Here is a 17,432-nt window from a genome sequence, read left to right as displayed (position 1 = left end):
GATATGGGAGTTGAAGGCGAGGGGAGGGGGTCAGCGGTGGGTGGGGATGGCGGCGGTGGTGGGTGGGGATGGCGGCAGTGGGAGATGAGGGAGACGAAGGCGGAGAGGAGATGAGGGAGAGGAGGGTGGGGATGGATCGGATCTGGAGAAACGGTGGGTGGGTAGGTGGGTTAGGGTTTTGGTTTTTTCAGGAGATGATCAACCATTGGATGGGCGCGTGATGGATGGCTTGGATTGTGTCCAACTTGGTGATCCGCGTGGAGGTGGTTCCTCGCTTCTCATTGGCTGGCTGGCTCACACTCGAAAATCCAAATTTTGGACCCAAATCTCTGATTTTTTTTACAAATGCCTACAAATGTGTGTTGCAATATTGGACCATACCATTTTCCAAAAGGCGGCTGTTAGGGGTCGGTCAATCGGCCTAAATTTGGGTCGGTTGCCTCATGACCCTACGATGTTTTCGTGTGTAACCATTTGATTCACCCCCAAGTTATACTTTCTTCCCCATCTTGCTCGTTCTCTATCAGATAGAACACATAGTTGACCCTCCCGCCGTTGCACCATCGCGCACAACCGTAGTCTGTCGCCTAAACGTTGGCATCACCCCAACGTGCTCTAATTGTAGCATTCCCCGGTTCTAGCACCTTCCCGAGGAGATTCATGTATTTCAACCCAAACGATCAATCTTATGGCCACATTCATGGCATAGTTTGTTCAAATGATCTCATATTGTGCACAAGGGTGCATCTTGGAATTACAAACAATGTTGCCAAAGGGAGTTTTCATTTTCTTTGCACGGAAAATTCATTTTCCATTTTTCGAGTGCCCGAAATGAGGTATTTTTGTGAAGGACCTACCATGTATTTGTTGCAAAATTGTACCAAATCAATTTTTTTAAAATACTAGGCCATATTTAATGCACAATTGATCAAATGGTTGGGTGGAAAAAGTTTTGATCCACCTCTGGTGAAAAAGACAAATTGTCGTCGATTCAGTTGGAAGCGGGTGAAATTTGAACTGTAGCTGCCTCATAGTTTGCTCTTTATTTTTTACAAAAATCATTTCTAGGTACATAAGTATCTATTTAATCATCGAAACACCAAAAAAATTCCAAGATTCAACCACTAGGTAGGAACGGTCAAGCCCGCCGTTTTGACTGCATTTTGAAACAGGCATAAAAAATTCAAAAAAAATCAAAAAATTGGAAAACCTTCACATTGTGTCATTATATGTGACCAAGTTTCCAGGAAAAATAATAAACTTATAATACGGTAATTATTTTAAAAAAGTGTTCTCAGAAATGAGCTATCATGCGTGAAGATTCATGGCTTTCAAGCCAAATGATCAATCTTATGGCCACATTCATGGCATAGTTTGTTCAAATGATCTCATATTTTGCACAAGGGTGCATCTTGGAATTCCAAACAATGTTGCCTAAGGGAGTTTTCATTTTCTTTGCACGGAAAATTCATTTTCCATTTTTCGAGTGCCCGAAATGAGGTTTTTTTGTGAAGGAACTACCAAATAATTGTTGCAAAAATGGACCAAATCGATTTTATAAAATACTAGGCCATGTATAATGCACAATTGACCAAATGGTTTAGTGTCAAAAGTTTTGATCCACCTCTCGTGAAAAAGACAAATTGTCGCCGATTCAGTTGGAAGTGGGTCAATTTTGAACTGCAGCTGCCTCATAGTTTACTCTTTATTTTTTACAAAAAACATTTCTAGGTACATAAGTATCTATTTAATCATAGAAACACCAAAAAAATTCCAAGATTCAACCACTAGCTAGGAACGGTCAAGCCCGCCGTTTTGAGCGCATTTTGAAACGGGCATAAAAAATTCAAAAAAAATCAAAAAATTGGGAAACCTTCGCATTGTGTCATTATATGTGGCCAAGTTCCTAGGAAAAATAACAAACTTGTAATACGGCAATTATTTTAAAAAAGTGTTCTCAGAAACGAGCTATCACGTGTGGAAATCAATGGCTTTCAAGCCAAATGATCAATCTTATGGCCACATTCATGGCATAGTTTGTTCAAATGATCTCATATTGTGCACAAGGGTGCATCTTGGAATTACAAACAATGTTGCCAAAGGGAGTTTTCATTTTCTTTGCACAGAAAATTCATTTTCCATTTTTCGAGTGCCCGAAATGAGGTTTTTGTGTGAAGGACCTACCATATATTTGTTGCAAAATTGTACCAAATCAATTTTCTAAAATACTAGGCCATATTTAATGCACAATTGACCAAATGGTTGGGTGAAAAAAGTTTTGATCCACCTCTGGTGAAAAAGACAAATTGTCGTCGATTCAGTTGGAAGCGGGTGAAATTTGAACTGTAGCTGCCTCATAGTTTGCTCTTTATTTTTTACAAAAATCATTTCTAGGTACATAAGTATCTATTTAATCATAGAAACACCAAAAAAATTCCAAGATTCAACCACTAGGTAGAAACGGTCAAGCCCGCCGTTTTGACCGCATTTTGAAACGGGCATAAACAATTCAAAAAAATCAAAAAATTGGAAAACCTTCACATTGTGTCATTATATGTGACCAAGTTTCCAGGAAAAATAATAAACTTGTAATACGGTAATTATTTTAAAAAGTGTTCTCAGAAATGAGCTATCATGCGTGAAGATTCATGGCTTTCAAGCCAAATGATCAATCTTATGGCCACATTCATGGCATAGTTTGTTCAAATGATATCATATTGTGCACAAGGGTGCATCTTGGAATTCCAAACAATGTTGCCTAAGGGAGTTTTCATTTTCTTTGCACGGAAAATTCATTTTCCATTTTTCGAGTGCCCGAAATGAGGTTTTTTTGTGAAGGAACTACCAAATAATTGTTGCAAAAATGGACCAAACCAATTTTATAAAATACTAGGCCATGTTTAATGCACAATTGACAAAATGGTTGGGTGTAAAAAGTTTTGATCCACCTCTCGTGAAAAAGACAAATTGTCGCCGATTCAGTTGGAAGTGGGTCAATTTTGAACTGCAACTGCCTCATAGTTTACTCTTTATTTTTAAAAAAATCATTTCTAGTTAAATAAGTATCTATTTAATTAGAAATACATGGTTTTATGGCGAGACATCGACGTTTGGACGGTGGCCGAGGGCCCCAACTCTAGAGCGCGTAAGCTCGCATGCCCGCCGCGTGGTCACCGCGTGACCGTGGCATTGCCATGTGTTCTGGCGGCCTAGGCATGTCTAGTGGGTTGGGAACTCCCCAGGTAGGTGCTAGGAAGAAAATCACAACATAAGATTCTCACGAGGAGACCGATCGATGCTCAAACATGAATAAGCAGCCAAGTGTTTGATTAGCGGTACGGGAAATGTACATGGCTAATGGGCGTGAGTCTTGGCTGAGGATGATTAGTTACTAAGAAGACTGTCTTCACAAATTTTCAGCTCAAAAGGAGGAGCCTAGGTGGTACTTGCTTTGCAAACCACCACACTGGACATAAATACAAATGTTGAAGCTCGGCTCAAAATAATGAATGGATTGAGCTAGCATTTGGTGGAGGATGGTTATTTGGGCATAGGAAAGCACTGTAGAAAATGGATACTATTTGGATATGCCAAAGTGGTACTTCCTTCACAAACTGTTACTCTGAATAGAATAGGAAAATGAATATTTTTGAATTATTTTTGAACTAGGCAAGGAAGGTTTTTACATATTTGATGAAGATATGACCCAAAGAATTTATGAGATTTTTTTGGGAATTTTCGGAATGACAGAAATATAGGTTGCTTCACAACCTAGGGCAAACACTACCACATGGACATGACACATAGGCAAAACTGATGAGGTGGCGCCTAGTCATAGCAACCCACCACAATTTACAAGGCTATGACCATCTATATTGGTCGTTAACAACTAGAAATAAGGCAGCGGACTAGCGCTGTTTGCTTTATGACCTTTTCGTGTGAGGAAATTACGACCTTTCTGACCAAAATGGTCGCAATGGTTTAGGGTTTGGAGCCCCCCGAACAGCTTTTGACCAATTGGTCTGAAATGGTCATAAATTTATGACCAATTCTTCGAGGGTCACTGACAGAAGGTCATAAGTTGACATATTTCTTGTAGTGTGGATGCCCGTAGGTCTTTTTTATGGTAGACGCGAACCATACAGTGGTTGTGTGGAACGTGCGCGGTTTAAACAATCCCGCCAGACATAATTCTATCAACAATGCTATTTTTGGCTCGGGCGCGAGTGTGGTCTGTCTCTAGGAGATGAAGATACAAAACATGGACCCGCAGCTTGTGCGGCACTGCCTAGGGACGGAATTCGACCAGTTCTTTTGTGTGCCAGCCCTTGGCACCCGCGGCGGTATTATTCTAGCATGCAAGTCTATATACGCGCAGCTGTCCAATCCTCACATCACGGCGAACACGGTGACAGCGTGGGTGCAATTCCACGGCTCGATGGGATGGTGGTTCACAGGGGTTTATGGCCCACAGGAGGATGGTGATAAGGTGGCTTTCATGCAGGAGCTCCGCGACATTTGAGATTTACATGCAGGTCCCTGGTTGGTCATCAGTGATTTCAACTTGATCGCGGACTTGTCTGATAAAAGCAACGATCGGTCCAACAGACGGATGATGGGACGGTTTAGAAGGTGCATATCAGACCTCGACTTGCACGAGCTCTACCTCAATGGCAGGAGGTATACTTGGTCGAACGAGAGGGAGGAGGCAACGCTCACGAAGCTAGATCGAGTCCTCGTTTCTGTGGATTGGGAGGCGATGTATCCTACCTCGTTCCTATCCGCACTCAGCACGAACGTATCAGATCATTGCCCTTTGCACCTCATTCTGGAAGCTAAACTGATGCGGGGCAGAAGGTTTCACTTCGAGTCTTTCTGGACTAAGGTGGATGGGTTCCATGAGGTGGTTCAGGCAGCTTGGAGTAGTCAGTCGGGGATCCGGAACCCGTTCAAAAGGCTGGCTGCTAAACTCAGGGCCACGGCAAAGCATCTTGCCAGGTGGAGCAATAAATATGTGGGTAACGTCAAGCAACAGATTAGCATCGCAAACGAGGTCGTTTTGCGCTTGGATATTGCCATGGACGGGAGGGCCCTGTCTCCGGCAGAGATGGATCTCAGGAGACTACTCAAGCGCAAGCTGCTTGGGCTAGCCTCACTGGAGCGTACGATTGCCAGGCAGCGTGCCAGGCTTCTTCGGCTCAGAGAGGGTGACGCATGCACCAAGTTCTTTCATGCTCACGCCAGTCACAGGCGCTGAAAAAACTATATCTCCAAGCTCAAGGTGGACGGCGCGATCTCGACTGACCACGAGACCATGGCGGGTGCTATAGACTCCTTCTTCGCCTAGCTGCTTGGGGAATCCACCGACCGTGAGTACACGCTGGATCTCGAGGCAATAGGTGTTCCTCGCAAGGATCTCGCTAGCCTTGACTGTGATTTTACTGAGGAGGAGGTGCTGGCAGCAGTACGCGCGCAAGGGCTGGACAAGGCGTCGGGGCCCGACGGGTTCCCAGCCAGATTTTACGTGACTTGCTGGTCGATCATCAGAGAGGATGTGATGGAGGCGTTTCCTTCGCTTCAAAGATTGGACTTCCGTGGGCTTACATCCATCAATCAGGCGTTCATCACATTGCTTCCCAAGCACCCCGCCGCCTTGGAGGTTCGTGAGTTTCGGCCGATCAGCTTGATTCATAGTTTCCCTAAGCTGGCGGCCAAGGTGTTGGCGACGCGGCTCTCCAATGAGATGTCGGGTCTAGTAGGACCTCACCAGAGCGCTTTCATCAGAGGACGTTGGTTGCACGACAACTTTATGTTGGTGCAAGGGGTGGCCAGGAAATTGCATGTGTCTAAGAAGGAAGCGGTGATGCTCAAGCTCGACATTACCAAGGCCTTCGACATGGTGGACTGGGCTTTCTTGTTGGATGTGCTGCGACACATGGGCTTCGGGGCCAAGTGGATCTCGTGGATAGCTGGCCTGCTCGCCTCCTCATCTACTAGGGTTTTGCTGAACGGTGTACCCGGGAAGGTCATCTTCAATCGACAGGGCCTGCGGCAAGGTGACCCAGTTTCGCCGCTCTTATTTGTCCTTGTCATGGAGGTTCTTCACCATCTGCTAGGCTCAGCCACGAGGGAAGGTGTGCTGCAGCCCCAGGCGGCCGCAGGTTTCCGGCAACGCACCTCTATATACGCCGATGACGTGGTCACATTCATCAAACCGGACCTGCTAAGCCTTAGGGCTTGCTCAATGCTGCTTCATGATTTCGGGTCGGCGTCTGGCTTGCGCACGAATCTGATCAAAAGCTCGGCCCACCCCATTAGATGCTCAGAGGAGCAAGTTCAGGTAATTGCCGCCGAGCTGGAGTGTTAGGTCATGGACTGGCCCTGCAGATATCTCGGGCTCCCGCTTTCCTTGCGTAAGGTCTCGGCGGCGCAGCTGCAGTACATGGTAGACAGGATGGCCGACCGTTTGCCCGCTTGACAGGCCAGGCTTCTCTTCCGCGCGGGCAGATTGGAGCTGTTGTGCTCTACGTTGGCCTCCATGCCAATGCATGCTATGATGGCGATTGACTTGCCGGTAAAGACGATCACCGCGGCCAACAAGATCTGTCGTTGATTCCTATGGAAGGGGCGTCGGGATGTGCATGGTGGACATTGTTTGGTGGCCTGGGACAGAGTATGCGCTCCTAAGGATCTCGGAGGCCTCGGGGTGCCCAACTTGAGGTTGATGAATACTGCTTTGCGCGCCAGATGGTCGTGGCTCCAACGAACCGATCCCCTTAGACCCTGGGCCGAGTTTAACATGCAGGTTTCGCATGAGTCTTTGGGCTTATACAAGGCTGCGACGAGATGCACTATTGGGGATGGCGAGTCGGTGCGCTTCTGGACGGATTGGTGGCTGTGGGATGGTAGACTTGAGGACCTGACGCCCAACCTCTACGCCTTAGTGAGGCGTTCTGGCCGGCTGAAAACTGTTCGGCAGGCTCTGACCGAGGGCTGGTGGCTCGACATCTCGCCGGACATGTGTGCGGACGCGCTGCGGGAGTTCATGGTGCTTGTGGACAAGACGCAAGATGTGGTTCTCACGCATGGCTCGGAGGACAGGATCTACTGGGCCTGGGAGAGCTCGGGGCAGTTTTCGGTTAAGTCGGCCTACAGGGCTTTCTTCGCCGGCAGGATAGAGGCGGATGGTGCCACCCATATTTGGAAATCGAGAGCTCCTAATTCCTGCAAGTTTTTCGTCTGGCTAGCGGCAAGAAATAGGTGCTGGACGGCGGATAGATTGGAAAGAAGGCTGCTCCCTCACCCCTCGGCTTGCCCCTTCTGTGATCAGGCGCAGGAAACAATCGACCACTTGCTGCTTGGCTGCGTGTTGGCTCGTCAAGTATGGTCCGGCGTCACCAATGCTTGGGGCAGACCCTCCTGGATGCCGACGATAGATGCGACCTTAGTGAAATGGTGGACGTCCCTCAACCCACAAAAACACCTAAGGAAGGAAACATGGACGGTAGTAACACTAGTGGCCTGGATGCTATGGAAGCACAGGAATGACATCGTGTTCAATGGTGCCTCGCCTTCGGCAGACGCCGTGCTCAGGAGGATCGAGTTAGAAGGTAGAGACTGGAGGGCTGCTGGATTGCTTAAGGAATCGGACTCTCTCCCATGTTCGGTAGATAGGTTGGATAGTGGCGAGTGATCCGCATGTGGACCTCTGGGGTTGTGTAACCGTGGCTTGTAACTACTCCTTTGCCCTTCTTGGGCCCTTCCATATCTGGCCATGGGCCAGGCCGGGCCGGGCTTGGGCCGGGCCTGAAAAAGCCCACGACAGAAAACTGAGGCCCAGACCCTCCCAAGCCCTATCACTGGGCCTACTTTTCAAGCCCAAGCCCGGCCCATCTGGTAAAAAGCCCTAAAAAGCCCTTAGGGCTTAGGGCCGTGAGTCGGGCCTCTTCCTTAAAATGACAATATGACAAGCCCAAGCCCGTCCAGGCCCTATTGATGGGCTCAAAACTTAGGCCCAAGCCCGGCCCATGGGCAAGCCCATCGGGCCTAGGCCCTGGATTTTAGGGCCGGGCCTGGGTGGGCCGACAGGGCCGGGCCTAAGATGGCCAGGACTAGGCCCTTCTATCTATGCTGCTGATGCGTCAATCTTTGACGCATCCTTGATTTTTTTTTCAGTTATTGCCTCATTCCGGTTTTGACCCACTCACCAAGATCCATATCAGGAGAGAGCGAGGATCGTCGGTGACGATCTTGTAGAGGCGAGTCAGTAGAGGGGAATTTAGGGTTCAACATTGTTTTCTCTGCTAGTACTGGCCCTCTTGGTGTCAACATTGTGAAGGCTTGTGCAGCGGAGGCGTCCAGGTCTGATTGTCCTACTCTGTGATTTTGGTTACACATTTTTTATTGGTTTGGGCCTATTGTTTCTACGTGTAGTTAGGATCTTAGGCGGTGCTTTCAAAGCCTTTTTTCCTTATTTATTACGCCAGATTTGAATTCTGTCTTTGTTCAAGTTTTTGGGTAGAAGCATCCAGATCTATTAATGTGTACTCAAGGTGTTGGATTGTTGCCTATATCTGTCTAGCACGAAGAAGTACCACTAGGGGTACAAATCTTTGGCGATTCCCAACCAGCTATATCACAGATGTGCGAAGAAAGACATGAATGATATGGCCACTAGATCTAGGTTGACCAATTTGACTCCATAAAAGGAAAGGACATGTTTGAAGAATTCCTACGGTGGCTCAGTAAAACCCCCGCGAGGAACCCCACGAAGGCTACAAACTTCCCCGACTTAGGGTTCAACGACGGTGTGACCAGCATGGGTGTCATCCCTCTCAACCTGGGAGCTGAGAAGACCATTGCACTCCATCTCCCTCAAAAGCTTCACCGACAAAGAAGACGGCTCCCAGAAACAAGTGTGGAACAATAGCAGATCCTGGGGTAAATTTTCAAAACCATTCATCACGCATAAAAGGAATTTTGAATAATGTTCATGTAGTATTAAACAAATCGCACAACTTCTAAAAAATGTTGTTACCATTCCAAAAGTTGTTCATGAATATTTTTTAAAGTTCACAGGTTAAAAAAAAACTGGTCATGATGTTTTTGATATAGTTATAAAAAGTAAAAAAAAGAGGTGTTGACGTAGTTTGTAAAAATGTTCATTACATTTCAGCAATATTCATGTGTTTCAAAAATATGTTTGTGAAATTTTCATAAAATATTTATACAATGCTCAACATGTCCGTTTAAATTACAACAACGTTTTGTACCATCCAAAAAAAGGTTTGTGATTTTATCAAAAAATGTTCTAACACTAAGCAAATGTTTAAATGCTTTAAATATGTTAATGACATTTATGAAAAATATTCAACGTGTGTTAATAAAAATATTCAACTTGTAATTTTCAAATGTTCATTGTGCAATTAACAAAATGTTCAACATGTATTCGGAAAAAAAATATGCAAACGTGTATCTGAAATTGTTTAACATGTATGTCGAAAATGTTCAACGTGCATTCCACAAATGGTCAACATGTATTCGGATAAAAATGTTCAACATGTATCTATGTTTACCTTCTGCATTACTTGTTGTCAAACACTAACAACCCGCTGGCTTTGAGGATTGCCACAATTGACTGGCAAAGACGCTTCTGTGTGTATGTGAAAACTGTAAAGAGCTTTGCTTCCCTTTCTAAAAACTTTGTAGCTACATGGTTTCTGAAATAGAGATCCAAGGGGAAAATACCTTGTTTCATTCTAGGCATTGGTGTGGCACGGTCCAAGGATATCATCATCTCAGGCGGTGAGAACTCCACCGTGGTAGAGTCAGCAATGTTCGGCCACCCCGGCATGCTCGACGTGGCGGTGATCACTAAGCCAGACGACCACTAGGGCTAGGCGTGGGCGTGTTTGTCACTCTCAAGGATGGTGCGAGCGCCCAGGTGTGTTGAAATCATCTAATTCTGTCGTCGGCGGCTGTCGCTGTACATCGCGCCCAAGACAGTACTCTTCGCCGAGCTTCGCAATAATTCAAAGGGCAAGACCCAGAAGTATCTGCACCTGGCAAAGCAAGCAATAGCATACACTTGCAATGCGTATGAGTTCCAATGCATCTTACAGTTGTTTTTTCAGTTTTTCAATTAATATCCCTAGTTTGCTATACCGCATGCAACTGAATACAATGTGAATTTTAGTCAGCCTTCTTCTCCGTCGGATTTGTGCCGAGATGTGTGCTTGACTTTATTTCACGCGTCCGGTGCCTCTTATTATTGCTTCCGGCCTAGGTATATTTAATTATTTGCCCATTTCGTTATCCACCCTCTCACCCAAATCTAGAGAGAGAGAGAGGGTCACCGGCGACGAGTTGACGACCTCGTGGAGGCGAGTCAACAACAGAGAATTTAGGGTTCACATTATTTTGACCGAAAAATTGTCTTTTTTGAAAAGAAGTCAAAGGGTGATTTTATTTTCGTGATTTTTTTCTCACAAGTACAATAGAAGGTCAAGTTTATTTCAAAAATAAAATATTTTCAGATTTTTTTACTTTTTGTTGAATTGCTAACTTCTTTTTCCATTTAGGGTGTATATACACCCAGGAACCAAACGTTCCCGCCCTGCACCACCCCAGCTCTTCCTACTTCCAGGCCATCTCAAAGTCTCACTGAAAGTTACCTGGTTGCCTGGTTCTAACAATCAAGGGCCGGTTTTTTCCTAGTTTTGAAGATAAAATGTCATTTTCCAATAAACTTCCGATAGAGTGGTTTTCTTAAGCAAATAATAGTATATGATTCAGTCTTAATCAGTGGTTTTCTTAAGCAAATAATTGTAGTATATGATTCAGGGGCTTTGCTACATCTACAGGCAATTACGGGGTGGGAAGTTTTACAGGGTGACTAGGTAGTTTTTAATTAGTTTAGAAGGAGCCTGTAATTGCCTGTAAGATCCTATATGTCTAGCATTTTTGATGATTCAGTCTTAATCGGTGGTTTTTGCCGCTTCGCATAAAGCCAGAGCCAGCTGCAAGTAGTACATTTTTCATCTCGAAAGGAGATTCCACTTGTCTGATGCCGCGTGCGTTTGTTGAAGTTCCTTGTTTTAATCATCCAACGCTATCACTAATACCAAGTGAACACACATGGACTTGACTAAATTAATCCGCATGTTATCTCTATCCGCATTGCATCAACCGTACCTAGCCTGGATTGCTCCAGAGTCCGGAGATCTCATTTCTCGAAGGCATCGCCATGGAGGGGTCGGTGAAGTGCGACGCCAACTACACGCCCCTCACGCCGCTGAGCTTCCTGGAGCGCGCCGCGCTCGTGTACGGGGCGCGCACGGCCGTCGTGTTCGGCGACAAGGAGTACTCGTGGCGCGACACGAGGGAGCGGTGCCTCGCCGGGGCGTCCGCGCTCGCGTGCCTCGGCGTCGGCCGCCGGGACGTGGTGGCTGTGCTGGCCGCGAACACGCCGGCCATGTACGAACTGCACTTCAGCGTGCCGATGACCGGCGGTGTGCTGTGCACGCTCAACACCCGGCACGACGCGGCCATGGTGTCCGTCCTCCTGAGCCACTCGGAGGCCAGAGTCTTCCTCGTGGAATCGCAGTTCTTCGCTGTCGCACGCGACGCCCTGGCGGTCCTCGCTGACGCCGGAGCCAGCCTGCCTCTCCTCGTCACGATCGCCGACGGCGACGGCATCGGTAGCGATGGCGTGCCGGAGTACGAGGCCCTGCTGAGGAGCGCGCCGCGCGGCTTCGGGATCAGGTGGCCCGCCGACGAGTGCGACCCGATATCCCTCAACTACACGTCGGGGACGACGTCGCGGCCCAAGGGCGTCATCTACAGCCACCGCGGCGCCTACCTCAACACGCTGGCCGCAGCGCTGGGCAACGAGATGCCGACGATGCCGGTTTACCTCTGGACCGTGCCCATGTTCCACTGCAACGGGTGGTGCATGGTGTGGGCCACGGCGGCGCAGGGAGGCACCAGCGTCTGCATGGCCGGAAGCTTGGCTCCCAAGACCGTCTTCGAGCACATCGTGCGGCACAGGGTGACCAACATGGGCGGCGCGCCCACGGTGCTGAGCATGCTCGTGAACGCGCCGGCATCGGAGCAGAGGCCGCTGCCGGTCAAGGTGCGCGTCTCCACAGGCGGCGCGCCTCCGCCGCCGCACATCCTGGCCAAGATGGACGAGCTCGGGTTCAACGTCGTCCACGGGTATGGACTCACCGAGACGTACGGACCGGCGACGCTGTGCGTGTGGAAGCCAGAGTGGGACGCGCTGCCGGCCGCCGAGCGCGCGCGGATCAGGGCGCGGCAGGGCGTGCCGCACGTGATGCTGGAGGGCCTGGAAATCAAGGACCCTGCGACCATGGAGAGTGTGCCCTCCGACGGGCGCACCGTGGGCGAGGTCATGCTCCGGGGGAACACGGTGATGAGCGGGTACTACAAGGACCCGGCGGCCACGGCGGAGGCCATGAGCGGCGGGTGGCTGCGTTCAGGGGACCTGGGCGTGCGGCATCCCGACGGATACATCCAGCTCAAGGACCGGTCCAAAGACATCATCATATCGGGTGGCGAGAACATCAGCTCCATCGAGGTGGAGTCGGCGCTGTTCGGCCACCCTGCCGTGCTCGACGCGGCGGTGGTTGCCAGGCCGGACGAGCACTGGGGCGAGACGCCGTGCGCGTTCGTCACCCTCAAGGACGGAGCGAGCGCTACGGAGGCTGACATAATCGAATTCTGCCGGACACGGCTGCCCCGCTACATGGCGCCCAAGACGGTGATCTTCGCCGAGCTGCCCAAGACTTCGACGGGCAAGACGCAGAAGTACCTGCTCCGTGACAAGGCCAGGGCCATGGGAAGCCTGCCTAAGCTGAGCACAAGCAAACTGTAGCATATATACACTTGCATTTTCTATGAGTTCCAAAAAAGCATTGTCTTGTAACTTCTGTGTTACTGTTATATTGCTGGGAGTATCTAGAACTCATCTAGATGAGTTATAATTTGGTCTCATTCACTTTAAAAACAAGAACAAATACAATCCACGTCAGCACACACGTATCTTATAGCATCACATCCAATAGTTATAAAAGGTGAATGAGACCAAATTATATCTCATCTAGATGAGTTGTAGCAAGACTGTATATTGCTACCATCCCGAATTTGCTATGCCGCAAGTAATCGGTAAAAACATGGAAAACGCTTCCAGTCGGCGCGCCGGCCGAGTCTTTGGCCGGTCTTGCACGGGCGTTACACGCACGCATCTTAAGTGGGTCCAGCCCACCGCCCTCCCTTTACCTTATTCTCTCAAATGACCAGATCCACTCATCCCGTCATTCACTCACCTCGCGACCCTGCCATTTCTTCAGCTCCACAGCTCCGCTTCCACCTCGTCCCATGCGTTGCCGACGAGATCCTCTGCCACCGCGGCGAGCTGCGCCCATGCGAGGCAGTGGAGAGGTCGGCCCTCGGTGAAGGCTGTTGCGTCCTCGGAGCGGCAGCCACGCACGGGGGGATTTGCTTTCAACCAGTGGAGGATTTGCTCCAATAGGAAAGGGACGGCCACGGGAGGATTTGCTTCAACCGGCGCGGGGATTTGCTTCAACCAGCAAGGACGATGGTGGGCGGCGACAACGGCGGCGCGGTAAGTTGCTGTATTTTCTTGATTTTTGCTGGAACCCCTTTTCTGATTTTGCTGGAACCGGTGTTTTGATTTGCTTCAATAGGAAGGGGGCAGCCACGGCGGCGGGCTCCATGATTTTTTGCTACATAAGTTTTTTGCTGGAACCAGCTTTTTGACTTGCTACAACCGGCGAAGATGCTGCTGGGGCGGCTACAGCGAGGATGGTGCTAGGGCGGCTACGGCGACGATGCCATGATTTTTTGCTGCATTGTATTTTTGCTGGAAAACCACTTTAAATTTTGCTGGAACTATATCAATTTTTTGCTGGAACCATGTGTTATTTTTGCTAGAAAAATGTCAATGTTTAGCTGGAAACGTATCATTTTTTGTTGGAACCATGTTATTGTTTTGCTGGAGCCGTATCAATTTTTTGCTGGAAGCATGTGTTTTTGCTTTCAAACTTGAGACGCCATGCTCTCGTGTTTGGTTTTGCTACAACCGGTCACCGGCATGAGACAGCTAGCCCTTCCGGCAATAGGAGGAAGCAAGATGAGGGGACGGTGACAGAAGCGGCCCCTTTGCATGTGGGAAGGAGGTTGCTGGGGACGCGGCCCGTCGACGATGCGATCTGGACGGGGCGGAGGTCTGAGCGCATGAAAAGCGGAAGGAGGGGAGCCCGTGTTGACCAGTCTGTATGGAATCTAATGGTTCGAGGCGATCTTATCTAACGCTGGGCAGCCGACCGGCCCAAATATGGGCCGGCGCGCCGGCGCCTGGCAGTGGCCTAAAAACATGTAGTTTCAGTTGAAGAACTTAAAAAAGGATTTTATGGCGTGAAAAATTAGAAAAAATTGTGTACAAGCGGGCATACTAGTGTACTATAACTATGCAAATTTTCATGAATATACATGCTTGCATGTGAGAGACAAAAAATTATAAATACAGTGGGAGGAAATCGGCGAGCATGCGTCTGTGTGTTCTTTTGACTCAAGATACTAGGGTCGAGTTCTTTTGACTCTACTCTAGAGAGTCACGGTGCATTTTAGTATCATCGCCGAATCAAAACCGAAGAATCACAGTATCTTGAGTTGGTTAGAATCATTCAAGAATCACAGTTGATGAAGCACGGGCTCACAGGATCAACTTCTTCCTTGTCGCCGGTGAAAGACCCCCCCCCTTCCCGCGTCGCCCTTCTTTGGCGACACGTGGGGAACCCTAGCCGCCGGCAGTAACAGCCCCCTCCGCCGCCCTCCCCCGCATCGCTGCCTCCAGAGGGCCGGCAGGCGAAGCCGTGCCGGACCCCAGGAAGGCGGCGGCGGGGCGGATCTGCCCACTCACACCCCCAACCCTCGCCCCACTCCACGCCCGACCCTCCTCCACCCGCGGCGGCTTCCCTGCTGGTTCGGTGCGGCGGCGGTGCGCCCAGGGCGTGCGGAGCGGCCGGATTTCCCCCCTCCCCGCTGCAGGCTCGCCGTGCCTCCCCCGGTAGCGTGCCTCCCTGGCCGTCGCGGGCGCCACCCCCCCACCCACGCGCCTCCGCCAGCACGCCCGGGTTCCTTCCCCGACGCGTCCCCGACGCCCTCTTCCAGCTGCTGCCGCCTGTGCCTGCCAATCCGGTGGCGGAGCTGCAACCCCCCACCCCTCGCGGCGACGCGACCCTTCTAGTGCTGTTGTTGGCCGTGGGAGCGGTGTGGGGCCTGCGGCTCGTTGCGGGGGTGGTCTTCGCCTGCCTTCCATGTGCAGGCACCTCCCTCGTCTCCGGCGGCACTTTCTCCTCCCGAGCAACGGTGACGGTTCTCGCGCGGAGACGGCGATGTTTGTGTGGTTGTGATAGGCGCTGGGCACCTCGCGATGGGTCCTTGATGGAGCTGTTCCGGCCCCGGCGGTCTTGGTCACGCGTCTCTCCGTTGTCCCTCGCTGCAGGCGTCCTCTGCTGGGCAGCTCCAGCCACGATGACCGGGTGGCTGCGTCCCTTCCAGCTCACCAGGCTCACCGACGTCGCGACGGCTACGGCCAAGACAACTCGGATCTGCGTCTCTATAGTCCTAGCTTGCCGGCGTCGCTAGACGCCGTCGCCCCGACCCCCTGTGTGGTTCGCTTCGGCGCCTGCCCTACCATGTACATCAAAGCCTCCCCTTTTTCCAAATCCAATGTTCGCCGTTCTGGAGGCGGTGCCACCCTTCGACGGCAGGCGCAGCCCCTGCCAACCCCCCTTTCGGCATGGTGGTTCCGACCAACTTCGGGTTCCTCATCTTCGATTCCTAATTCTGCGGCTATGGGATTGCTCAGCTTCAGGCCAGGGAGAGATCCCTGCTCCGCTTGCCGGTGCTGGCAACGACGGCATGCGCGGGTGTCGTTTCCTTCTTGGAGGCATTGCCAAGGCCTTCAGCTGCGCCCCTCTTCGAGCTCAGTGGAAACCCTAGGCCCAGTTCCTCCGGACCGGATGGCGATGGCGTCTCGGCGCCATATTCATTCTTGAAGGCGCTATCTTGCTTGCTCGCGGTGTCCTCGGTTTTGGCTCGTGAGATGTTTAACTTCTTGTTGGATTGGCATTTCCGCCCTTGGGTTTGGCTTGGTAGGTTTAGCTGTGATGTATCCTGTGTTTGGGCTGAGCATCCCTTGTCTCTCTGCTCTGGGCACCATGTGCACGCCTGTCTGTGTTCGTGTCATGTGTTGTATCCCCCGCTGTACTCATTCTTTTCCTTCTATCAATGGAATGACATGCAAGCTTTTGCGTATTCGTGAAAAGAATCACAGTGCATTTTAGTATCATCTTTTTTCATTTTTTTAGAAAATAAGGATGACCCCCGGCCTCTGCATCTGGGAGATACATGCGGCCACTTTATTGATTATTATCGAGGACCTTACAAAGTATTACAACAATATGCCTGAATCCGCCATCTTGGCAACATATGCCACCACTCCTATCCATATGAAGAAGGGGTGCGAGCTGGGCTAAATACCTAGACCGCTCACCTAAGCCTATCATCAAAAGCCGGAAGCCCCAGCCGAGCCACATACCGTGTCTGGCGCAAACTGGTCTGACGCACTTACATGTGTCGTCGCCGCCATCATTCCACATGCCCGTCTTTAGAGCAGATATTGAGGCTTCTACCTTGTCAGGCCACTCTGCCATCGACGCCACCATGACACCAGACAGTGTCCTCCTCATGCACAAGTCTATCTCCAAGCATTAGACGCCAAGTCTCCACTGCACCATGCTGCCGAGATCAGCCGCCATCAATGTTTAAGGTGAAGCACCGCTCACCAAAGAAACCAACCATCGTTCCCTCGAGTCCATGTACACCTCCAAGAATGACACCCCAAGGGGGAAACGACACAAGAGCGTCGCCATCATCCGATCTACTGAACTAGGGGTCCCCTGGAGATAGTAGATAGCTGTCTTGAACTTCTCCTTGGCGATGCCTTTAAGAAGGAAACATCGCATAATAACGCCGTCACCGCCGGCCTTGGCCAGGTTTTCACCCAGATCTGAACAGAGGACCTCCATCAAGCAACTTGTACATGAACCGCCGCAATCGCTGCCAGGGACTAGATGGAGAATCCAGGCCGCCGCCGCCTGACCGGCCATGGCACCACCATGGTGCATAGGCCGGCGTCGTTAGGTCCACCATGCCTGCCTGTAGATGCTCACCAGATCCGCTGGCCCGCCAAAGCCCATCTGGGTACATCGAGATCCGCGATCTAGGCCACGGCCACAGGGGATCCTCTACCGCGGTATCACGCTTGCATTGACGCTGCTGTCACACTCGCCACCGGGAACCCGCTGCTCCAAGCCGCCGGTGCC

At 50.3% G+C, this 17,432-nt stretch overlaps 1 protein-coding gene across 1 annotated transcript; it reads left to right on the top strand.

The window, feature by feature from the left end:
• The first annotated feature begins 11,207 nt into the window (after positions 1-11,207).
• Positions 11,208-13,002, top strand: LOC119291901 (probable acyl-activating enzyme 1, peroxisomal). The gene has a single exon (XM_037570706.1). The coding sequence runs from the start codon at positions 11,246-11,248 to the stop codon at positions 12,893-12,895; it is 1,650 nt and encodes a 549-aa protein (XP_037426603.1). The 5' UTR covers positions 11,208-11,245; the 3' UTR covers positions 12,896-13,002.
• Positions 13,003-17,432: the final 4,430 nt, after the last annotated feature.

The sequence above is a fragment of the Triticum dicoccoides genome, chromosome 4B, assembly GCF_002162155.2.
Source record: "Triticum dicoccoides isolate Atlit2015 ecotype Zavitan chromosome 4B, WEW_v2.0, whole genome shotgun sequence".
Classification (NCBI taxonomy): Eukaryota; Viridiplantae; Streptophyta; class Magnoliopsida; order Poales; family Poaceae; genus Triticum; species Triticum dicoccoides.
The sequence above is the reverse complement of the archived record's forward strand: the minus strand, read 5'-3'. Positions and strand labels throughout refer to the sequence as shown.